The sequence below is a fragment of the Gallinula chloropus genome (assembly GCF_964237585.1).
Source record: "Gallinula chloropus genome assembly, chromosome: 3".
Classification (NCBI taxonomy): domain Eukaryota; kingdom Metazoa; phylum Chordata; class Aves; order Gruiformes; family Rallidae; genus Gallinula; species Gallinula chloropus.
Window position 1 is genome coordinate 78730848 of NC_140087.1, and position 26048 is coordinate 78756895.

Genomic DNA, 26048 nt, shown 5'->3' on the forward strand with positions numbered 1-26048 from the left:
CTTTTCTGTAAAAAATGGCTTGAATTAGTTGTCTGATAAATCTGCTGATTCTTTGTCCAGCTATCATTTCAAGGGGCAAGTTTTCTGCTGAATTCTTTGTTCTCTGGGAGGGCAGGCAATCCTGGCTGAAGCACGAATTGCTTGTAAACCCAGAGAAGAGGCAAAAATGCCACTGCAGCTGGGCTATATCTGGATTGAACAGAGGCCCCACCCTTAAGCAAATAATCCCCAGGGAGAAATTACTGCCAAATCATCAAGGATGAAGAAATACAAAGGAGGTAGTAACATCAAGAGTTTTATCCTCTTACACCAACAATACTGCCTTCATTCTTAAGTGCAATGGAACAGCAGACTGAGGTGACCACCGTGGTACAGCTAGGTTGGGGTAACCTTTTTAAATCAAAATTGTGATTAAAAGATAAACCGAGATAAACCACCAAAGCAGTAGGCTTTTGTAACTTTTTCTTCACTTAGAGCAACTCTGAAATTGGCAGTTCTCTTTCATTTGAATAATGATTTCATTTGACTCAACAAATTACTGCCTGTTCAGGACGCTTTTCCCTTTGTCCCTGTACAAACTGATGAGAGGAAGGAGAAGGGGCACTACCTGCGTGTAGGGGCAGATGGCATGACTCAAAATGAGAGGGACTGGTGACTAAATCTGTGATGATGAGGTTATGGCATAAGAGTGAAGGTGCCAATGGAAAGGCACAGGCACGCGAATTCAAAGAGAGAACCTGGGAAATTGGCCTGGGACTAAAATCAAACCATTTCCCAGTAAAGAAATCAGAGAACCAGGAGCAGGGGGAAACCAGAACCGGCTACACACGGAGGCTAATTTTTAGAGGTGAACATTTAAGGTAAGAAGTTAGAAAGGGAACACTCACTCCCCACCCCCCAAACGTTTGAGAACAGGGTCTCACATTACAATCTGCCCAGCCGCAGAGGAAGTTATCACTCATCTCTTCCCCTTCCCACTTGTTTCCAGTCCCATCATTCCTCTCAGTCAGCACTTGGCTCTCTCCTTCTTAATCACCTCAAAGCAAACTTTTTTAAGACCATGGTCTGACACTGTCTAAGTAAAAAACCCTCTTTAAAATGTAAATTTAGGCCAACAGACTTTTGAATGAATGTGATCAAGGGAGCAGTAAACTGTAAAACGCAGGCAGTGTCACTGGGAACAAGAAGTAGAGAAGAGGTGGGAACATCAAGGTGAATTTCACTCTGAGGATAATGTTATATTACATCCTGAGGTGATGTACAAGTTCCAGTTTGCAGAATCACTTGGAATTTACCAGATGTACATTCTGAAATTTAAGTAGGGTTCCATCCCTGTACAGAAAGCAGTTCCCCATTGCACAGCTTGGGCCTTAAAATTACAATTTTGACCTTAATCTCTGGTTTTCTTCTTCTTTTTTTCTTTTTTCTTTTTTTTTTTTTTTTGGGTAAAGATAACACCACTGTCTGGTGGAAGACAAATATATTACCTATGAAATCTTTAATTTACTTATGAAATCATGTACTAAATGCTAAGTACCGTAACAAATACTGGATGGCAGACCAGAGTTTAAGTACACAAAAAGCGAAACATGGTTTATTCTTGGAACAAAGAGGATAACTGTGATGAGGTTCCAGCAGGAAAAAAACAGTGCAACTGTACAGTTAGAGGCAATACCCTAATACATATATGCATAGAGACTGCAAGCCTGCAGGCAACTTTACTTTTGGCACTTCCTAACTTTAAGTACTTGGTTTTGCACCTCAATAACATTCTTTTAACATTGTGTGCATATAATACAGTCATAGATCACTCAGCCAAGACATAATTGATTTAATGATCCACATTTGTGAATGATTTGTGAAGCTTACATGAGATTGGTAAACTGCAGCCCTACCCAATAAAAATTAAAACAGATGCCTCTGCGAAGCCCAGAGAAACAAGCTGATAATGGAAAAGGAACAGACTGAACTGTAACAGTAGAAGTGTGACAAAAAATATTTTGTTCTTCGCTACTGTATATGTAGCCAAAACTACAACACTACAGATCTGCCAGTCCAAATGGCAGAAACTATGATTTTGAACTTTACAAAGATGAATTAACTTTAAAACAAACTTGAATGATAAACCCTATATGGCATTTACCTAACGAAAAAGATGTAAATAAGGCAACTTTGTAAAGAACAAGCACCCAATTATTTTACACATAATTATAAGGTAGCATTTCTGCTGTTGGGAGACGTTAGATTTGGTTGATAACAAAACTAGATACGTTCTTATTACAGAAGACTCTTTTTCTCATCAAAAAGATCTTAAAATGCTTTGTTATTAATACTATACAAAGTCAAATTAAAAGTAAACAGCCTTTATCTTACTTAATGTAGAAAACCCCTAAAAAGATCAGTGAATTGCTGTATAGTTAGAATTATTAAGGGTGATAGCCTCAAATACATCACATTTTCCCTTATTCAAATTTTATCTCCATTAGTACAAAGCCGGTTATGTAGCAGTATCTCATTTGCAGTTGGTGGTCCTTCTGCCAGTTCTTTAGAGAATTTCCTGTATAACCAATTAAGGTCTAATTGTCAGAAAGTTGCTCTCAGTAGAGTATGTTTTCTTTTCTTTTTTTTTTCCCAAACATCATCCTGTTTCTACCCATGAAACTAGTAGTAAAATTAAAATTCCTTGTCCTTCCAAATAGGAATCAAATCTCCTATTTGTAAAACCGCTGTAGGCACTATGAAACCCCAGTGAGTTACACTTCGCCCTCAGAGATAAGATTTTTGCTCTTTTCTATTTGGACCTTTTGCAAAACATGCGGTTTCCTTGTCTCATTTTCCCAGCTGTAAAATGGGGAAAACATGACTTCTCTGTTGCAGAGCAATTAGGATAAATGCACCAAAGGTCTGTGGAGCATTTAGATTCTGTGATAACAATGCTCATAAGGATGTGGTTCATCATGTCGGGGGTTTTTCATATCAAAGCCATCTTCCCCGGTTCTTGTCCCTGGTTACTTCACACCTCAGTTTGCTGATTTAAAAAATAAAGTCTGAATTGAATCTACAAAGTGATTCAGGCTAAATTTGAAGCCTGAAATGGTGGGAGGGATGGGGTGTATGTATGTTTTCTTAATTGTTTCTTAAACCATAGGAGTATCATTTGTAGCTTGCTGTACAGCACAAGAGTGAAAAATAACACCTGGAAACTGCACAAACATCCAGTTTTATCAGTTATAAAAAAAAGATGAGCAACTGCAAAGAAATACTTGTACATGCAGGTTTTCCACTAATGTCTCTTAAAAATCAGTTCCATCTCTCTAAGAGTTTTAATCCCTTATTAGCAATCACCAGATTTCATCTTTTTTTTTTTTTAATAATGCCAAAAATTCATTCCACTTTACACTATCAGTTTGATAGAGAGTTCTTAAAACTGGAAGGAAGACACTGTAAAGATAGGGGATAGGGACACAGAAAACAAAGAACGTATCTTTCCAAGACTCAACCATTTTGCCAGCTGCTCTGCTGGAGATTTTCTTGGCTTTTGAAAAGCTGCATGTTATAATCTGTATGCATTTTGCACAGAACAAAGGAACTTTGGAAAAATGTGATCAGTAAAGACCAACTCATAAATGAGTAGCACAGCTCTGTGGAAAGAGCAGAAGAATTGAAATAGAAGGTGAGAGGTGAACATGGGCCTGATTTCATAATCCTTCATCCTGTGCTGCAAGAAGAGAGTTGTAAACTTCCTCTATAATATTTTGATACTTGTTTTTTGCTTGCCTCTGTAGTTTAATCCCTGGGGTTTATTCAAGATTTTATTTGAAAATATGCTTACAAAGAAGTAATCACTCACATTAGAAACAAAAAGAAGTAACTATTATAAATTCCTTGCATTACAAGAGGCAGGGCTTTAAGGATGATGACAACCTCCAGTCTCTGACCTTGGGGAAATGGGAGTTTTCATGCCCAAGTACCTCAGCAGACACAGTTGCTGGTACCTTGCCCTCCTTCTGGGGAGGTGCTAGTGTCACGCAGTGCCTGTATTTTCAGGCCATGGGGCACGCACACATCTTGAAAAGAATTACAGGATCATGGGGGTTGGAAGGGACCTCAAGAGATCATCGAGTCCAACCCCGAATGACCAACAAGGATTAGCAAATAGTTGTTGCTATTTTTCCATGCCTTGTTGCCCACACCTACATCATTTATAGACATTTGATGCAGAAAGTAAGGAGCTTAGGGCTTACAGATACTTTTATGGAGCTCTCTACTGATTTGGGATCTTTGTCATATTTATGCCTACCAGCATGACAGCTTGAGTAACAGCACTGATACTCAATAGTGCCTCTATGTCTACATGTCAAGTACCCCCACTGTACCTTTATTTCATTTGTTCTATTTATTTTAATATCAGCTTTAAAAATAAATAAATTCTGTGTTCAGTCTGTTGTGCCAGCGACCGTGACTGTGGAATGATCTCTCCCTGTCCCTATCTAGACTTCTGAGCTTCTCAATATATATTTCCTCCCCCATCCAGCGGAAAAGGGGGGTGATAGAGCAGCTGCGTGGTGCTCAGTTCCCATCTGGGGTACAAAACCAGGACAAGACCTTAAATCTGAGAAGCAGATTTAAAAACACCACCACCCCTGTTTGAGCCTAACAAAACATGTCTTCACTGCAGCGCCCGCTTCATTCTTACCTCAGCAAAAGGGACACTGTCAAGACTGTTAGGCGTGAAACTGAACAACTTTGACAGGTGTCCCAATTTACAGATTTTTTCTTTAAGGAAACGAACCAAATGCTTCATTTAAAAAAAAAAACTGTCTTCTGTAGACTGGCACCTATATACTCCAGTGCCTGACTTACTATACTCTCACTGTAGCACACACTCTCACTGTAGCACGCATGGCGCTTCCCACACTCCCGGACTCTATTTTCACCCTGGGAGCCATTCTCTTCACCTTCAGCTGCAAGGGAAGAGTCTCAGCAGAAGTATCCTAAGATGCCTGAGCAGCACTTTGGCAAGTGACAAGATAATTACCTTTCCTACATACAAGACATACATGCAAGACATACATATTTGCCTGTACATGGAAAAAGTGTTTAACATTTCCAGAGTGTTTACCCAATTCACATAACAATTGCCTTAAACATCATGTGATACCTCTGGATTAGGGAAGGTTTGTGATCTCTCCTCCCGATTTGCAGCTCTGTCCCATAACATGAAACAAAAAGAAAAAAAAAAAAAAAAAGAAAGAAATACATTCCTTACATAACTGCCTGCCTTTTCAGCTTGGATTTTTATCAAGAGCACCTTAAATTTTCAATGACCATGAACTAAAGGTCTTTCCCAGTCTAACAATGTTAATGCCACAGTTTTATTTATTTATTTATACCCACACACAGTGAGCCTGACTCTCTGAAAGACTGCAAGAGTCAATTACAAATAGATATAGTGACATGCATACACATATGAATGTGTGTGTATATATATATGGCAGAAACTGTATGTTCATTTTTAGTTGTGGGTACAGAACACTGTAATTACCTCATAAAGAAATTAAAGAAAACGAGGATAGTCAGTCAGTGTGACAGTCTGAGTGGGGAAAAAAAAAGGCCTCACAATTAAGTGGGAGCGCAGTGTTGTGGACTCAGCACTCGGTTACTGATGACTGAAAAATAAAACATCACCTTCTAATGCCTAATTGAGTCAACACAGCAGGAATATTAAAAGGCTGAGGGCAGCAATGAGTAAGTACGCATGGACACACTAAATCTTAGATTCTTTTAATGACTGAAACATATACAGCCATGTTCCTATACCGCTGGCAGAAATAGGAGCTCCACTTTAAAGAATCACAGGCTTAACATGTATATTTAAAAAGTCATCATTAGGGAAAGTCATTTATATCAACTATACATACACATTTCAAACTTACAGCTGATCACATACCTGTATCAGTTCCTGTAAATAGCAAAATATAATTATTATTTTTAAAGTAACTGCTGGGAAAGTGTAATTAACAGGATACAATTAGGCAACAACTAAGGAATACTTAAAATCAACCCTGAGACTTCCTGTTTATGATTATTACCCATAACTATAAGAAGGTATAAAATGATGGGAGAAAGGAAGTTTGCACCCAACATAGCCAAAGAGCAAAATACATATCATATTTAAACAAAACCACCACCAAAAACCAAAAGAAAAACAAAAACCTGAAGTAGAGCATACATTTTCAATTCAATCATGACAGTTTGGGTTAAGGGTCCTTTGAAATAAGCTGTGGTTATTTATTTATAGAGCTAGCATCTTTACATCTCTCGATGCGCTAGAAAATGAGAAAAGGACGTAATTTTAATTAAAGCCAAACTAAAACTCACATGGAAATACCCACTGCAGTAAGGCAGGATGCAAGCATATGTACACAGATTGAAGAATGAAAAAACATTTCAAGAATAGCTGACCTGTAAAGAAAGACTTTGCTTACACTGGAAGTCTGCATAAATTCTATAAAAGCAGTTAAATTACAGAGAAATCTGTTTGCTTTGATCTGATCCAACAAAAAGCTCATAAATAATAACAAGAGTTTAGGCTGAACCAAACACCTTGAAAGGGTTACAGCCTACCCCAAGCTACTGGGCTGCCATTGGAACTAGTATTACAGCTGTCCAGAAGGAAATACATAAATGCATAAATATTAAAATTTTAATTGGCTGATGTACTGTCACAGTGGGGGAACTTGTGGATACAGTCCTCTCAAACCCACTCTATTTACAGAGATGAAAAAGAACAGCATGCAAATAGTAAAAAGAGATAAAACACTTTAACAGCCCTACAGAATTGCAGCAGCAATCTTCTAGCAGAAAGGGATTAATTAGCAACAAAGGCAAATGGCTATTTGCCTTAAATTATCAGTTCTTCTACATGATCATTATTCACTAGGAAAATCTTTGTACCTTCATAGCTATTACCTAAATACCTAAGATATGATGACAGTGTACAAAGCAACTGGAAGCTTTTGAAGCTAGTTGAAATCCCAGATGAAGTACATTTGTTCCATGAAGCCATTTGCTGCAAGCACACCCCAATCTGACAAACGCATTTGACATGATACAAGAAAATGCCAACAGACAGACATAAAAAAAAGGAAAAAAATACAAAATAATAATGCTTATTTTCTTGATGAAAGAATCCTGTCAGTGCTCCTTTCCCAAACTCTTTCTTCTCCTCTCAAGGGATGCATTCATGTTATGCACACGTCATGCGCAAATTTGAACTTTGGATTTAAACCCTTGCTTCACTTGCATTTAAATTATGTAAATATCAAGCCCGAGCCCTGTGAAATCCAAAACAGAGAGCATCTCATCCTGGTTCAGGATAAAACAGGCCTGTCTTCTTCCTCTTATACATTTTGAATGGGCTAGTGTCAGGCCAGTCTAATATTTAAAGTATTCTTTTACACTGCTGCGGGGTGCTTTGCAACTTGTCTCGCTCTGGCCTCCAATTTTCTCTTGTACAGCATTTGCTGTTATGAATGTTACACAGTTACATATACTCATTTGCCATGTGAATTGGTGTCACCGTACTGCTCAGACAGCAAGAAACCTCCCTGTTTTGGTAGAGACTGAGCTATTAGAAGGTGGCTGGAAATGGTTAGTAGTGTAACTAAGTTGCAGGCACGAAAATAGAAACTTTATCCCTGGCCACCGGGAGGGATGCTAAGAAAAGGGATTTCTGTCAGCTCTTCCCTCCTTCCACTACCCACTGGGCAATCACTGGTTTTCTGAACTTATTAGTCTGCAATTAACTGGCAAATAGACGCAGCAGCTGGCAAACACCAGTGGTTTTGTAGCAGCACCCTAGCAGAGGTCACCTTCTATTTCTATAGGAGCAGCAGCAGCATGATAGCTGTGCTTCAACACAGCTGTGTTTGAAGACAACTCCACCATCAATTTGGACCCAAGGGGTACAATCCAGATGCTCAAACACCAGTACGCAGCGGTACTTCTGCTGCCCCAGACAAAGTGACATATCAGATTCTCAGTTGTCATTCTGGAGAGGTGCAGATACCTACCCATTCCTGTGTGTTATCTGCCCTATCCACACCTGTGTCTGAGGGAGCTCATGGGGCTGATGTGGCACAAAATGCCTGTACACAGACAAACGTAGCTGCTCCGGTTTTTGAACTGGTATACTAACCCATGCACAAAGTCTGTCTCCTCCAACATGTGACTCTGTTCTCCGGCTCAGCAAAAGACCCCAGCCACTGAATAGCTCCTTTCCCTCCTGACAAACCTGTTTTCCAGGATGGATGTCAGTCTGTGGTTATTTCTTTCTAGCAGGGGAAAACACTTTTTTTTGCCACTACTATAATCTAACAAACACAGAGGTAAAGGCGAACAAAGGAGGCAAGCAAATCCCACTGTCAAAATGGAGTCTATCCAATAACCCACAGAGAAACTCAGCGTGATGATGAACACTATACAAGTTCCCCATGCCATAACCATTGCTTAAAATGACATGGCTACAAACCATGTCTTGGCAGACTGGAGCAGTAGGTCTGGTCTACATTTAAGATATGCTAACATACTTACGGCTATATAGGAATTAATTTTTCCATGCCCTAGAAAAGACATAGTTATACCAGCAAAAGAGAGAGAGATGGAGCGAAACAGAAAAGCAGACAGTTTTTGGAGAAACCAGCTTAAACTGGGTCCAAACACTGCTTCCAAAAGACTGAGAATATAACCTGTCTCCTCTCACATGCTTTCTAAGACAAAGTTACTGTTTTCAAGCACAGAGCTGACAAAAATTATGTTCAAAACAGGATACACTAAATAATGATGTCTCCCAGCTCTAGAACAGGCAACAAAACCTTATGAGGGAAGAAAAAAAAATCCCTATCTTGCTATTTTAGATATATCCTCAATTTAAGGTCAGAGAAAGCAAGCCTTTCAGAAATGAACATGCAACAAGACCTTGTTTAGAGTCTGCAAATGAAGTAAAAGAAAAATGAACCCCGAGGAAAACAACTGAAAATGAGATGGGGACAGTGGGGCACAAACCCCCACAAAATCCCCGACTCTTCAAAATTGTAAGGGGTTGGAGAAATCCTACCTCTTGCTCACTTTGCTTTAACAAAGTGCATGAAATCACATGTTTTCATTCCTCGACACAGCTGTAAAAGAATGTCAAGAAAAAAATTGCCATGCAAAACAGGGCGTTTCGATTCCTCAACAACCAAAACTTCATGATATGTTTTTAAAAGGGGTCACTTTTCTCAAAATATCAGTTTTTTTCTCACTTCCTCCAAATGCAGGTAATTTTCTTAATACTTTTCACCTTTGCACTGCTGAACATAATGGGACAAATAATATATGATGCACAAATAAGCCATAATTCTCTGTGCAAGTTAATAAGAGCAGTGCGATACTGAATGTGTGATAAATCTAGACCTGAAAGCAAAGTATGCCTCCTAATTAAAAATCAATTATTAAAACCAGTAAAGAATGAAAAAGAAAAAAGGCTCACTCACCAAAGTCAATGAAATCCTGGAAACTTCAGAGTTATTTGAAAAGCAGAAAGAAACCTTCAACATCTATATTTAACTAAAGACTCTCCAAAGACGCTATTGTGGGTGTCTCAATTTTATGATTAAACAGTTCTGTGAAAAATTATTTCGAGTATCTTTTGTTCTTTTATCTTCTCATTCCAATTGGTCATGGAAATTAATAGACAGCATTTAAATGGTGAATGCAAGAACAAATCATTACTCTGGCTCTGGGAAATCAAAGCACACAGATGCCCTGATGTGGCTCCGAGGTGACACAGGGATGATAAGCAGCCACCCAAACCCACCAGCACCTGAACTTACAACCAATTGCACTATGTTTGCTGACAACATCACCTTGTTGGGTACCTCAGATGTCTTCCTCCAGGAGATGGCTTTAACGCACATACTAATTTACAAACGTTAGATCAGGGTGTTCAAATAACCATTTCCAACTAATTTGTGTTCAATTTTGGAGATATTTCAAACACAGAACAGCTCAAAAGCAGCTCAAAATCACAAAACCTGTTGCACAAGCTTGAACAAGCAGAAATTTCTGGGTTTCATTTTCTGTAAAACTAAGATACGTATTCAATACCCCCAGCAGTGACAGAGAGATTAAGTTAACGAGCATTACTGAAGAGATCTGAATCCCATTATTGAACAAACTACACTGGTATTATGCATTATCATAAATATTCAGCACCTGCAATCAAAGGGCGGCTTTGGTGTTTACGTATATAATAAACTTTTAATAATTCACTAGCAATATTTCATAAGGAGTGCTGCTACCACTTCCTTCTGGAAAAAGGAAAAAATATATCCAGAATTTTAAACCCAAACCCATTCAATTGGGAATGAAACGATCCCTTCCAAGAGATAAGAGCTCTGGGCTTTAACTGCCTGCAGGTGGGAAAGCCAGGGCTGCCTCCATCTTGTGCCCCCCTGAGCAGGCTGCAGCCTGCAGCCCCTGTGCTCTCTCTCTTCCCTTCTCCAAAGGGGCACGGCAAATGCATGCACCCAAAGATGGAGCCACAGACACCTTGTGGCGGCTGCCCAAACTCAGGAATACTTTGGCATTGAAATTCTCAGTATTTTGCCTCAAAAGACTTGGAAAACCTAAGTGAACCCACTCTGAAGGCAGCGTTGGCCTCCTTACTCAAGGGCAGCTCATGGCACCTCCAGAGCACAAACACAGCCCCTCAACCACCAGAAAACTTTAGGCCATAAAATAGTCAAATTCGGTGTTTCACCTGCATAGTAAGCCAGCATGTGTTGTTGTACATCCACTGGAGGATAAAGGATCTGGGAATGTGTTTCATGGGGCTTTGGCCATGGGGGGCTGAAGAGAAGACCTCCTCTGAGGGAGGGCATTGCAGCCATTTCCCCAGTTGACCCAGCAGCCAAAACTCAAGCTGCCACAGGGGCTTCCTGAGATCGCTGAGGAAACTCATTGAAGAAATGGAGGTAAAGGCCCAAAATGATGCCAGGGCAGGAGAAGGTGCAGCAGCACACTGACCCAGCATTGTGTGCCACCATCACCTCACCCTGCCCTGAAGGGAAGGGGAGACCAGGAAGCAGGAGGGTGGGGACAAAGTAGTTTTAAGTGCAGATAAATTAACCTGACTGAAAGTCCCCCACTTTTAACAAACAAAATACAGGAAAAATCCTGACTTGACCCATGGTGCGGGCTCACCTCATCTACCCCAGAGGGAGAGTCACATTATCTAGTGCCACACTGAACGGACATCAACTTTTGAAGTACGATCCAGCTGAATAAATACCACAGAAAGTCAATAGCCAAATCCTTGCAGCAGCAGCAGTGCTCTGGGAACCTGATTGGAATTTGAAAATTTGCATTGATTTATTTTTTAATTTTTTTTGACATTACCAGCTGGGAGCAAGCACTGGAGAGGAGCTACATGGATGTCTCCACAGGAACATGAACAGCTAACAAAGGATTACCTTTTAAAGGATTATCTTTTAAACAAAGAAAAATTTGGTATACTGCAAACAGCTAACTTGAATCAAAAGAAACAGATTAATCCAGCAGGATTGCCAGGTAAGGCTTTCCTGTACTTTAATGTCCAGGCACACAGCTGAGAAACACGAACCACTCCTTAGATGCCCAGGTGCAGTTATCAAGCACCCTTTCGAGGTCCAGAAATAAGGGAGGCCTATTCAGTAAAGGCTGTTAAAACAAAAGCTTTGACAACTTATCCTCAAGCCTCACAAGCAACAGCCATCTTCTGTCTTTTTACAGAGCCCTTTCCTTTACCCTTGCATATGTAAGCTCTGATCATCGAGTCCTTTTAACTCCAGCCAGGAAGGAAGATTAGTCGCTGCCTGTACTGTGAAATTTCCAGAACTGAGCTCTTTTACTTCCCTCTGGGAGGCAGCGGAACTCACAGAAAACTGAGATCAACCTCTTCATGGGGTATTTTTTCCTAAATTGATAAAACTCACGCAAGCTTTTACAGCCGTGGTGCTACAGTATTACAAAAAGCAAACCAGCATTGATCTACCAAAATAAAACAAAATCCATTGGAAACAACGCACATTATATGGACTTGAGCATCTCTTGTCTTGCTCATAGACATGATGGCAGCATCTCTTACATGCACCAGAGATTTGTATTGAAAGCTGCTTGACTATTCTGGCAAACAGAATGGGATAAGCAACTGAGTTTTAAAAAAAAACCCACAAAGACAAAGCCTCATTGGTTTACTAAAATGGATTTTTACTGTGCTTAAACTACTTCAGATTTCTTTTAAAACTGTTTGTTAAACACACATTCAAGGTTGAAGTGAATTAAAACACATTCAAGGTTGAAGTGAGTTAAAAATCCTAAACGTAGGTCAGGCCTAGTCTCATCCAGAGGGGGCACTGGACTCAGCAGTAGTCACAAACCCTGCCTCTTGATGATAGGAAACTTTATCAGCCTTAGTGAGTTTTCACATCTCATTTTACATTTCCATTGTTTGAACTTAGTCACATAGTGTTTTATAATCAACTAAACACTACATTTTTTTCAATATACATTTCACACTTATTTAAGAATAAATGCAGCATTAAGCAAAGACTCACCTCCTCCACCTCCAAGAAGGCTGGAATTAGCTGCAAGAAGAACAAAAGGAGAATTGTCAGCATTGAACTTCCTAAATATAGATGGAAGCAAATCAAAAGACATTTCACAAGATATTTTTCCACTGTTTCAGTAACTTTGCTACTCTCCACTTACCCAAAAACCATTTATTGCAAAAAAAATCATTCATGTAAACTGTAATCACAGTCTTTACCTTTGCAGATTTTGCAATATATTCAAACATATAAGGTAATAAATAAAACATTAATACAATTACTAAAGCTAATGTGTTGAATAGCTTCTGAAATTACAATATTGAATTTATAATAGAAAAAAACCCATAATTCTAAACTATAATTCTAAATTCCTTTTCAATTACACCAAATGAAATAGAAGTCTTTCATTTAAGGTGGAACTTTTGCTTCGCTTTCCTTGTTTTCTATGACATGGGACCTCTGAGGATGATGATGAGAAAGCTTGGCCTCGTTGATATAAAAGGCTATTTAACCATTGTATGCAATTAAGTTGGGATTTTACTCGGTATGCTTAATTGCCTCTGTACTGCAAGCATCCAGCTACCCATGCCAGAAATGAATAAATCACTTATGAAAAGCGATTTTCAGAGCGCGGTGATACAAGATGGCACTTGAAATTAAGCTAGCATAATTGGAGCCATGCCAAACATCTTCCTTTCAATGCCTAGGCAAAACCAAAAAGAAAACCTAGGCTTCTAAACCTGCCTGGAGTAAAGTATTCCCCCTTTAAATGTGTGGGAAAGAAACTCCTGTCCTAACGTAATACAGATAAGACACGGTATAAAAGCAAGAGTGTAAGGGGTGGACACAGATTTTCCTTATTGCTTGCTGATGAGCAAAGGAGAAGCAAGACATCAAACCATTTCCTGCTGCAGGACAAAGGTAGATGGCAAGATACACAGAATAAACTAGCTATTTTCCAGTATCCAAGCTTTCTACTGTCATACATTATTGTTTCTATGATTTCCCTCTGCTTCCTAAAGAGAAGACTGCAAACAGCAAATTCCCTGCTGTTGTTTTTATCCATTGCTTTCCAGAGGCTTTCACAAAAAATCAAGTTACCTTTGTCTTCCTTATTTCTTTTTCAGATATTCTACAAACATCTTTGACTTAACATTCACTTTCAGCTCAACCATGTGAAAGCCACCGCCTTTCCCTGGCACTACAGTGAAACCATCTTCATTGAAAAGCTACATTTTCCATCAAAGTAGCTTACTCAAAATCTCTAATTTTAAAAGCAGCATATACCATTAATACTATTAATACTATTATCTCACAGTGACTCGAGGAGTAGCTATAGATTATTCAAATGCAATAATCATGCAGCTTTATATCCAGCACAGTTGACAAAATCAAATCAAAATAAGCCACAAACTACAGGGCCAATTATCTGTGCTAGGACTGCTGTTCCTACATTGAGTGAGTGACTGTTGAGACCAAGACCTAAAGGGATGTTCCCATGTATCTTTCCAGTCCAGGTCTGGTTCTAATTCTACGAGAGATTAAATGGAGGAAAATGGGACAAATAATCTTTGTTTCTAAAACAAAGACATTTGTAACCAATTTTAATGAAGTGCCTGACTTCCTTTTTGCTGTCTGGATTCTACCCTCAGGTGCAACTCAGTAGAGCAGCTGAAAGCTATCCACTACTCGGTTCAGATACCGGACCTGTTACTGAGGTGAAGTGGCTCAAGGAGTGATACACGAATGGCAGAACAGCATATCTAGGAAAGAGGAGATGGGGCAACACTGTTTGGAGATGATTTTTTTTTTTTTTTTGTGATTACAAAATCATAGGTTGGAAAAGACCTTTGAGATCATCAAGTCCAACCACACCCATCCTCTACTAAACCATATCCCTAAGCACCTCATCTATCCATCTTTTCAATACATCCAGGGTCAGTGACTCAACCCCCTCCCTGGGCAGCCTGTTCCAATGCCTGACAACCCTTTCGGTGAAGAATTTTTTCCTAATGTCTAAACCTGCCCGTAAGCAGCTTGAGGCCATTACCCCCTCATCCTATCAACTGTCGCTTGGGTGACGAGATCAACACCCATCTCTCTACAACCTCATTTCAGGTAGTTGTAGGTGGCAATAAGATTCCCCCTAAGACAGTGCCAATACTCCTTTTTGGCTGTCACATACTGTTATATTAGATTGAGATCCTTAACTTTAACGTGCCTACACCCCATGAATCAACCACATTGCTAGAGCATCACTGTCACAGTTACTTTGCTTCTACATAGTGTAACAAGACTGCTTTAGACTCTTGGCTATCCTCTATAAAGGGGTAGCAGGCAACAAATACTGCCATATAGAAATTGCCTTTGAAAAGACATAGAGAGAGTAATAACCACTGTGTGCAGACATATTGCAGAGTGCCACCCAACCTCAGCATTTCTGCATTTACCTGCTCTTGCCTTCACTGAAATTCACTATTAACAACAGACACAAGTTAGAAACAGACCCACATATTTTTACAGCAGTTTTCAAAGTACTTCTGAAGCAGGTAACAACACCTTCCCAGCAGTAAAATGAGTTTACCTGAGATAAAATCAGAATACTTTATATCAGAAGAAAATAAAAGTAACGGTGTCATCTACTGCCATGAATATCCTGTTCAAGCTTAATTCTTTTTGGCACCGAGCAGTGTGCCTACAATTACCAATCTAGCTCCGGAATAAAATTCCAGGATTTTCGTTATTATGTTTGAGAGACACTGCTAAAACCCATTACACTTCTCTGTAACCAAAGTTTCCACTCCTAAACAGGTTTCTTCTGATACCAAGCAAACATCCCCTCTGCCCATCTGATGACTTCTCAAAGAATTAAGTTTCTCTCATTAAATTTCCCTGGCAATGTTTGTTTTTCCAATACTTTCTAAAACTTTTTACAATATATACCGTAAGTCAGCATCACACACCTCTATAAAACCAGCAAAACCAGTTCAAAGACATTTTTGGTTGCACTGCATCTACTACACCATTGAAACTGCAGTAATAACTCATGGGCATTTTTTTTTGTTATAAAGAATTATTCTTGCACACACTAGAAGGAAAATCCAACGATTTGCCTAGGATACCATGAAAGAACATGACTGAATTGTATTTACAGTATCCATTCCAGAAAGATAAAGTGTCACCCAAAATTTGAGAGCTTTTATTTTCAGATTTTTCACACTGCACCTGTAAGGTTCGATAAAATGCACCTCACCTCTCTTTCCATCTTTGGGAAAGCCTTACGGTTAAAGGTATCTTGGCACTTAGCACCTGAAGTATACTTTTTCCCCAGTGTCCTGGTTTCAAGGATAGAATTAATTTTCTTCTAGCAGCTGGTATAGTGCTGCATTTCGGATTTAGGATGGGAATACTGTTGATAACACACTGATGGTTTTAGTTGCTGCCAAGCAGGCAAGGGCTTTTCAGCTTCTCATACTGCCCTGCCAACAAGAAAGTGGGGGCACCCAATAAGTTGAGAGGGGACACAGCCAGGACAGCTGACCCAAACTGACCAAAGGGATATTCCATACTATGTGACATCATGTTCCATATATAACTGGGAGGTGGGCCAGAAGGCAGTTTGTCTTGAGAACTAGCTGAGTAGTGGTTTTGGTTGGTGAGCAATTGTGCTCTGTATCACTTGTTTTGTATATTCTACTACAACAATTATTACTGTAGTTGTAGCTATTTTTATTATTGACTTCTTTTTTTTTGGCTTATTAAACTGTCTTTATGTCAATCCACAAGTTTTACCTATTTCTTTTTTTGTTTTTTTTTTTATTCTCTCCCCCATCCCACAGTGAGCAAACAGCTGTGTGGTTGTTTTAGCTGCCAGCCAGGTCAAACCACAACAGGCAGCCAGAGCTGGGGACATTGACCTGGATTGAGAGAGCAGGTCAGCACAGCGCTGTGGCTGTAATCACATCATACAAAGCTGGAGCAAGTATCACCTCTCTTCTCATTCTGTTGGTGTTAAGCTACAGCTGCATTTTGTCCATCAATGCTCTTAAACGATCAAGTTTTGCAAAACACTCTGAAAGGAGCTCCAGCTGTAGAGATTATGCTATGGGTTGGTGAGAGCAACCAGTAGTGGGACTCTAGGAACTTCCAACCTTCAAACTCAATGCAACCCAAATTGCTTCCCCCATACACTGCACCACTATAGTGTGCACATGCACAACTCCCCCATGAGCATGAGGACAGTTCTACTAAAGAAACTCCATGAGCACTGGTCTGGCCTACCTAGAAAATTCCACCCTTGCTCTAAAAAAGAAAATTCCTTCCAAAACACTTTTGCGGAGAGAAAGAAAAGGGAAAATGGAAAAGAGAAAGAAGATAAAAGAGAAGAGAAAATATAAAGAAAAAAAAAGGGGGAAAATAAAGAAAAAGACCTTGAAAGAAAGAATTTAAAGTAAGTTTAGTTTCTAATTGCAGAATACCAACAATGACATCATGAATACACCAGCATATTTGACAAACAAGAACTCGACACGTATGTTTAAATCTCAGCCTTCTTAATAAGTCCTATAGCTAGGTCTTAACATTTTCCTCAATGTTCTCTTTACAACAGCATCTCCTTGCCAAGGAGTCAGATTATTTGAAATTTTTGGGAAAGCAAATGAATGCTGAAGAAGTTCACGTCAAATGAAAATCTCTCTCCACTGTAAGCCAAAAGGTAGAAAAAGGTGCAGAAGGATGTACGTTGATTGAACAGCCGTTTGCAGACACGGTATAATTTCTTCTGCTGTCAATTCTGTGGAATTTAGGAAAATAGAAAAGATGCGACTACCCATTTCTGCGATGTCTCTGGAGATAACATGCTTTTAGCTTTGTTAACAACACAGCTGAAGAACTGCGGTTACTTTTTGTTGGCATATACTCATCTGACAACATTTTAAAAACGTAAATTCTTCTGGGAGCATGTCTTTGTCAAGTATTAATGACACTAGTAACTTAAATTGACATCTATGTCATGCAGCCATGCATCTGTCAGTATAATAAAAATATACTTTTAAAAGATTACTTGATATTGTCTGACTTGGCAGCAGATGTTTGAGCTTATTTTGATGTAAAAAAGATTAAATATTTTTGTCAATACTTTCTAATTGTGAAATTTATTCAAGAAGACATCTTTATAACTGGCTGCGTTGTAAGATGCAAGACATTCTATTGCCTCAGACACCATTTTTATTCATCAATAAAACATCGTAACAGGCAGCTGGTGAACAGAGTACCAGTAATTTATGGAACGGGAAGCTACATTTCTTCTGCATGTTTTGTAAAACATTCTTACCTGTCACTGCATTTTGTTTGATCTTTTCTCAAGAAAGCAGGGAAAACAAAGAAGAGTGAGCTAACAATGGCACCTTGTATGGTCAACCATTTTTAACACGAAATGTTTTAGTGCCTGAAAGTAAAAATCTTCAGGCTTAAAGATCATGAAGTAAATAAAATACAGTCATATACAATATACTGCTGTACAGCCACCACTATAATTAACTTTACTCAAAATACTTTCTTGCACACAAAGCCACAGCAATCAGGAGAGGTAAAATTATAACAACAGACTGGGCCAGGTTTGCAAAGTTATGTAAGTGCCTGATGATACAAAGCAGAGACTACTGGAAATCAGAAAAACACCCAGCCTACGAAATATCAACTCAAAACATTAAGGCACATCAGTAAGTGCCACTGTTAGTATCTTCAGACACCTATAGTCTCCTGTAACCACAGCCTGCAGGCACTTTACTCAATACAGAGGGTGTGATGTTTACCTCCATGCAACAGTAGAGCAGGAACACCTCCATTGTATGGGCAGCAGCCATTTACTTAACTGTTTTCTATGGTGCAGGAAACTTCTACAAATAAGCTACATCTATACCTGGAAAGGGCTTTCTCCCTGCTTATGCCAGAGAGTCAAACTGGGACTGAATCCAACTCAGGCACAAGCTGGAGCCTCAGGTGGATGGCTACACCTAAGTGAAAGGGCAGCGGGACGTTACCCTCAGAGGTTGGGCTGCCCCTTCGCACCCCAGTCCTCACACCGCAGCTCCCTGGGGCAATCCCTGCATTGGCCAAAGACCTGACCTCGACCTGCTCTGCTCCTGAAGGCTCCAACAGCCCTTCTGAGTTTAGCCCAATAGTTTTCAGGTTGTTTGCTTTTAATGGGCAACAAAGAGCTTATCATATTCTCAACAGACACTCAAAGACTTGAGCTTCCATGTATTAAGATTAAGAAATCTCCTCTTCTGCTCATGAAAGACCCCTGTAAACAGTACGGAATGTCTACCCAGTCTTACTTTATTGTTAGTAAGAAGATCCAGCTTTGAGCTCTTTCTAAAAAGCCAAGATGCCCAGAAGCACGTCCTATTGAGTCCCAAAAACTCAGCTTACGAAGTTTCCATCATCTGTGTTAGCAAAACAGATGATGTGGGAAACAAAAAAGTAAGGGACTGAATTTACCAGGCCTTACTTTTCTTTCTCATATACTGTCCTGTTTTAAAGATAAATAAAATCTAACAGAGAGCTTTGTGCAATTAAAAGTATGGGGTTTACATTTGGAATTAATAAAATGGCTTTGTGGTTTACTTGTCAAACAGCCTGTGCTATTTTATCCCCCCCCCCCCCCCAAAGTCTGTACAGAGAACAAATTGTTAAGACTATAGTCATTATCTCAAATTTCAAGCTTGTAAAGGTTATTTCATAGGTAGATTAAGGATACTACTAAGTGCTCTGGAGTTGATTCTGTCAAGTAAATTGCCTTCACAACATTCTGAATTCAATAAGGAAACAATAACTGTCATAACTTTTCAATTATTTTTCTTTTTCTAATACACTACCGACTCAATATATAATGTGTTTATGCAAGAATGTGATTTTTAAAAGCTATATAATACATCCATTAAGCTTAATCCATTATATGCAAAGCATCTCTGAAATCTGATATGAGGGGTAAAAAAAAAAAAAATCCACAAAATTAAAAAAAAAAACCCAAAACCCAAACCACCAAACCCACAAAACCTGACACAGGCAAGGCTGAAGGCACCAGCAGCATCAGTGTGCTGTGAAAACAGTACAGAAACAAGCATGCGACCATCAGTCTGGCATTTAAATTTTAGTGTATTTTGGAGGTGTATCTTCAAAGTAGTAGGAGCAAAAGGATGGGTTTTTTTACCTTGCAGTGAAATACACTAATTGCTTTAATGTAGAGCAGGAGAAAATCAACAGAAATTGAAGCTGTCTAAAACATACTGCGAAAAAACAAATGAGAGAAGGCGTTTGGCCTAGAGTACTTCCTAAATGCTGCTGAATAAACTTCCATATGGACTGAAGATTAGGCTCCAAAGGAGACTAAGCTTCACTGTAGCCTGAGGAGTCCACAATTGTTTCTTGGTGGGGAAGTCGGTCAACCATAGAAAAAAATGTAACTGTAAAGAATATCCAAACAACCCAGATTAACTTGTTTTTAAGAATGGTATTCATCAGGACATGTTCAGTCCCAAACAGAGGTCTGCTAAACATTTTCAGGTGAAGTCCTGAAAAAAAAAAAGCCGTTCACACATCCATAGCCTTCATACCTACTATTTTCAGCTAGACAGAAACATTCATTACAAATCTCAGGAAAGAAAGTGATGCAAAAGGAAAAGGTTTCCTGGCAGTGCCTGATGAAGGACAGTTCTAAGAACCTGTGTGATGAGGCCGAGCTCATCCTTTGGGAGGTACAAGAAGCCAGACTTCCTGACTCAGAAACTGCAGGTTGAAGGGAAGAAGCTAAACAAGGCTAAAACTGGCCTTTCTGTTCAACCTCATGTTCTGTGGCAGCCCTTTTGCAGAAGGCACGCTCATTTTTCACATTCTTCTCATTTTTTTCTGGCAAATGTGAGAAAGGCTCAAAGTGGGAATAATTTCATTCTAAAACACAGGCTGATCGATTGTCACATGCACTCCCTGATACTAAAGGGAAAGCTATGAATTAAGATTTCATCTATTTTGTGTCAATTTGTGGTTTCTCAACCACTTAAAGTTGCCTACTAGATCATCAAGAAATTTTAGAATATAGCTGGGCTGAAGCGAAAAGCAACAGGAACTTATTTCAGGGTAGAATAATGAAAAAAATATCCAGGTCTACTACACCCAATTCTTCATCTCATAATTTGGGCCATTTGTGTGGTTTGTAAATGTAACATTAAAGGGAATCAGAGTGCTGCAGTATATAATTAAACCATTTAAGTAGCGTCATCATCAATATTTAAAAGCCTACGCAAAAAAAGAATAAAAGGTAGTCTTAGGTTCTACCTGCACAATTAGAAAAGCAGTTTTGGTAGCTATTATTTTGAAGTAATTAGTGAAATTTAAATAATTCGTGTATCTTTCCAGTATCCCAAAGGTACTAGAACATGTTATCTGGAAAACAAAAAAAAAAATTAGAGTAAGGCTCTTTGTGCTTTCTTTGCTTTTGTCTTTTCAAAATTAGAACCAGCTCTGAACCTCCCTGGGACGGCCTGTACACAGGAACACTGACCTGTGGGCTTTTTCTTCCTTTTATTTTTAAAAATAACCCCACTGGAATGGTACTTATCATGAAGGTAACCACAAGATTTCATTTCAATTTCCTTCACTAGGAAATACTTGCATAACATTTGATTACAAGAAGGAAAACACCTGATTGTAAAAAAAAGTTTCAATAAAGCAACAATTACACCCTGAAAATCACAAAGAAATCACAACGTGATAAAAACTAACACATTTCAGCCTTGAAACATTAATATTCAACATTTGGGCTTGGAAATTATTAGAAACCCTAACTTGCTATGAAATTGGAGCCCGCTGCTGAAAAGGAGGTACCTGGGGCCTTGCCCTGACAGCACCACGGTGTGTTTTTCCATAGGGTAACCAGCAGTAAGAGGTACCCTGCGGTGCTGGTGCATCCCGGGCTGCTTCGCATCTACTCGGAAGCAGTGGAAGCAAGCTCAACCCTGGCTGCAGCTGCAGGGCTGACCTCAGCGGGCGGCTTTTGGAGTAAGTGTAGGAAGCACCCACACCGCTTCTTTCTCTTCTTAGGGTATTCACACTCATGAAAATACTTGCTTTTTAGAAAGAAAAAGAAGTAAAAAGGAAAAAAATAAACCCAACAAAAGGCACACCTCGTGCCCTGCCAAAACATCCCTCGCACTTTCTTCCAGCGACACAGACAAGACTTCACTTGCAAATTTTGCCGCAAAGTTAGAGGAAGGCAAGGTGTTATTGCACTGTTTTTGCAAGAGCAGCCTGGAAGGAAGATTTTGACAATGAACTACAAGCTCCTGCAAGCAACTAGCTCAGACATGCAGGAGTGGAGGAGCCTGCGAGTACAGCAGTGAAGTAAGGTCTACTTTAAATTGTATCCAACTGAGTGAGCGTAACATGCTCTGAATATGAAGGTGTTGTGTAACCTCTCTAATGATGCTGTCTCTCCACAGCCTGAAATTAGGAGCAGCCCCCGCTGCGGTCGGTGTGAGCCACGTTACAGCAGAAACCCGGAATCTGCTTATGCATTTTACTGTACTTTTTGGTTTTGTTTTGTTTTCAAACATAGGTCCAAACTGTTGCTATAGGGCTAAATATTTGTGTAACAAGAGTCATGAGTTCCTTTAGAAGGGAAAGTGGAACTTAATAACCTGGGCATCTCAGTCAAGAAAGGAATAACTCATTACAGTAAAATATGGACTACACCTCTTACACTGTCTCTAAGAATGTTCTCCCAACTCTTTCTGTATACTGGTGTCAAATACACTATCCAATACTTTATCTGGACTGATTGTTTCACAGTTTAGGATCTATTAAAAAGAAATAAATTTTAAGAAGACCATAAAAGATATATTAAAAATAAAGTGTAGACATAAGCTTACTCTACCAGAGATCAGAAATTGCCCCTTTTAAGATAAAAGTTATCTTAGAGAGAGATCGATTATCTTCTCCATTTCACTGTTCCTGGAATATACAATCCACGACGTGCCTTATAATGGAGAAACACATTCTAAAGCTTAAAAAAATACAGGAGAAAAAAAAATACTGCTAGCTTACCATTTTCACATGTCCTGAAAACTTAAAAACCTCCATTCAGGAACTTTAAAGAAAAGGGAGATCACAAGTAATCAAAACGATCTGAAGTCCTGTAGGTATTTTCAAAGCCGTGACAAAGCAAAGAGCCCAGACGAAATCCCTGGCAGTGACAAGATTTGAGATTGTGTGGGACGGTTCTTTGTTCCTGTCAGGTTGTTGGGGGTTTCTAATCTTTCCTAGCTGCACGGGCTCACAGTTCATCCTTTATCTCAGCCATCGTCAGGTTGGAGCCATACTGCTCAGCTACCTGCCTACCAAAAATTGCCTTGCACCTTATTTGCCTGAGTACCAGCTGCATACCTGCATCTTGGGCACCCCATGGTGCGTGAGAAATAAAGCAAGGAGTTGGTTTTATTATACTTTCAAGATACCTCTTTAACACAAGAATACAGGTACTTCTTAATGATGAAGGAGATTAAAGCTATTATTAAAAAAAAAAAAAACCCAGCAGTAAATAGGCACTGTTGCTATCAGACTGTGCATTCAAGCAGATAATATCTGGCTGAAGTGGTATTAAGGCTTTGATGAAAAATTTACTGAGGTTAGGCTGGACAAAAATCGTTCATTTTCTCTCAAGTGCTATAGGAGGGCGGGTTGGCTGCGCCGTCGCAGACCAATAATGCCACACAGAAAGAGAAACCATCAAACTGCAACACCTCATCAGTAACTTCACCATGTATGCACTGGTGTCATCCCTGAAATTTCCCATCTTTGCTTCTTGCTAATTCCAAAGCAATTCCAATTCAGAAATGGAAACATTGCCCCCATCAACCAGGTACTCGCGCTCCCTTGTCAAGTAGGGCTAGATCCAGCCAGACAATACTTATGAGCTCTCTAGGGCAGACATGACTTTTGAATGAAGATCAGAAGACCATGTGTGGAAAACCAATTTCCCTAAATGGCCAAAGAGGAGAGGCAGGCACTGTCAGGTGACAACTGGGGATGTCCCTGCTATTTAACCCAAGGCGGATGATGTGAAGTCATCCGTGGCAAAGCATCTTGTGGCAAAGATGCTTGTGGTTACTTTACCATCATCACCACAAGCGCTTCCACCACAAATCCTTTCAGCTGTAACCACTATCCAAAACCACAAGAACTGCTTGTACTTGCTATTTTTGCTAACATTTTCTTTCTTTGCTTCTAGTAACAGTTTGCCCATTGATTCAGGAGTAGTACAGCCATGTAAAACAAATAAATGAACAAGTTTGCCTCTTTGCCTGGGCCACAACTCAGTCACAAACTTCTCTGTATACCACAGCATCAAACTGTTGGGTGTATTCTCACAGAAAGCTTCAATAGGCAGGACTGTGGCTTGCTAATCACAACTTAAGACTTTAAGAGGAAACAAAGCTAAGAAAAAACAATCCTACAATTTCTGCAATTAGAGCAAAGATCAACTTGGAAAAATCTAATTAATCACTTAAAAATATGCTGCTCCCCCCCATAATTGAGTATTTTTAGTGAGTTGATCAACTCAGCACTTCTGTAGCTTTGATTTTACCTGTCTTTCTGTAAGGCAAAAAGCGAGACTAATACACGTGGGGTGAGAACCACACTAGGATGAATGCATGCAGTTAAAGGTTAGCAAATTTTCTCCCAAATGCTGCAATATACACAGTCCATCTAGAGCAGCTTTCTATGAAAATGTTTTCAACAAGTTGGTATTTTAATAGCTTCTCATTCCTTCTATACTTTACATCAGTAAAACACAAAATCTTCAGAAGCTCCGAGATTTCACGTAGACCTTTTGCATCCAGGACTAGTATGTACTCGCAGTGATCTATTCCAGAACTAGGAAACACAAACAGGAACACTGTAATCTAAATTGTGCCTAGCAAACACTTCATTTCATTATTCTAACACTGGTATTGTGACCTACGAGTCAGCTGAGTACTTCTCAAAAATGTATTGAGAAAAAAAAGACAGAATTAGGCAAAGTACGAATATTGCTTATACCAATACAAAGACCAATAACATCAAAGGATATTACAGGCAGCTTATACCATATATAAGCACATCTCTAAGGCAGGTAAAGGATGTTTTTATTGCTGCTCAGAAAAGAAAAAGATGAATCATCTTTTAAAGGTCTATATAAAATCACTTCTCTATTGGCAATTAATTGCGAGAGGTCCCAGAGCACCAGGCAGATGCTCAAATCATTGGGGGGGCGGGGAGAATAAATGACAATTTAAAAAAACCCAACAAACACTTCATTGAATACAGAGAATTCTGTTTTCTCTTGGAAAGCAACCACAGCAATCTTATATTCTGTAACCACATTAGCAAAGAAACAGTTCACTGCATAGCTAGAGATCTTATGTCCCCGAAGCATCAGGTAGATAGGTTACAACACGAAACCTCCACTCCTAAATACACAGCGTAAGTTGACAGCCATGATTTGCAGGAAGAGATGACCTGTTAATTTCTCTCTCATAATACTGTGATCTAAGAATATCACTCCTACTGATATATGTATAAAACCCACAAACAGTCCAAATATTTTACCAGATTTTGTTATGGGCAGCCAAAGACATACAGCTCTGGCTGGAATAAGCAACTGTGCAGGAGCACGGCTCGTTCCTTCCCCTGAAGTCTCAGGCAATCTTTTCTTTATACTTCAAACAAATTAAATCTACCGCAATTAATGATTATAGTTTTTCCTTCAATCAGCCCATATTCCTCTAGGAAATTAACTTAGCTATTAAAAGCCTAAAGGCTGGAAAGGAACCTAGTTAGATGAGTTTTACCTCCTCTGTATTGCCTGTGTAATCAAGTGCAGTTTCCCCACCAGTTTAATTCTAATCAGTTTAATTACTGAAAATTACAACCAAAAAAAAAAACCACCACCACCCTTACTTCTTACACCAGAACAAAGGAGAATAGGTACACGTGGCAGCACATGAATACTGAGTGGCAACAGTCGGTATTGCATGTGAGGGAGAGGAAATGACTGAAAATAAAGAGAAATTCTAATATTCCTTAGACAAGAGCTATCAGACCGGAGGAAACAGCAAGCCACAAGCCAAGAAGAAAACTCAGTGCAGACTACTTCAAGGTGTGAAACTGGGGGAAGAGTTTGTTACTTCAGGATTGCACACCCCTGGATCACACAGGACCTATGTAGCTCCACCGAGCCTTAAGCTGTATTTTCTAGTCAGTCTTTTGGTCAAATGCTGGAAGCAATAGAAAAGGAAAACCTGCACCACCCTGATGGTTTAATTGTCCCTCTCCCACCAAAAGAAAGAAGCTGGTAATTCAGGCATAGGAGGGCTCTCC

The 26048-nt window shown here is 39.4% G+C and overlaps 1 protein-coding gene across 1 annotated transcript in view; it reads right to left on the reverse strand.

Annotated features, from left to right (window-relative positions):
• MACROD2 (mono-ADP ribosylhydrolase 2) overlaps positions 1 to 26048 on the reverse strand; it is an 888911-nt gene that overhangs the window by 682184 nt on the left and 180679 nt on the right. The window contains exon 4 of the mRNA XM_084260985.1: positions 12639 to 12668. Within this exon, the coding sequence (XP_084117111.1) occupies positions 12639 to 12668 (30 nt within the window). The remainder of the gene's footprint in view (positions 1 to 12638; positions 12669 to 26048) is intronic.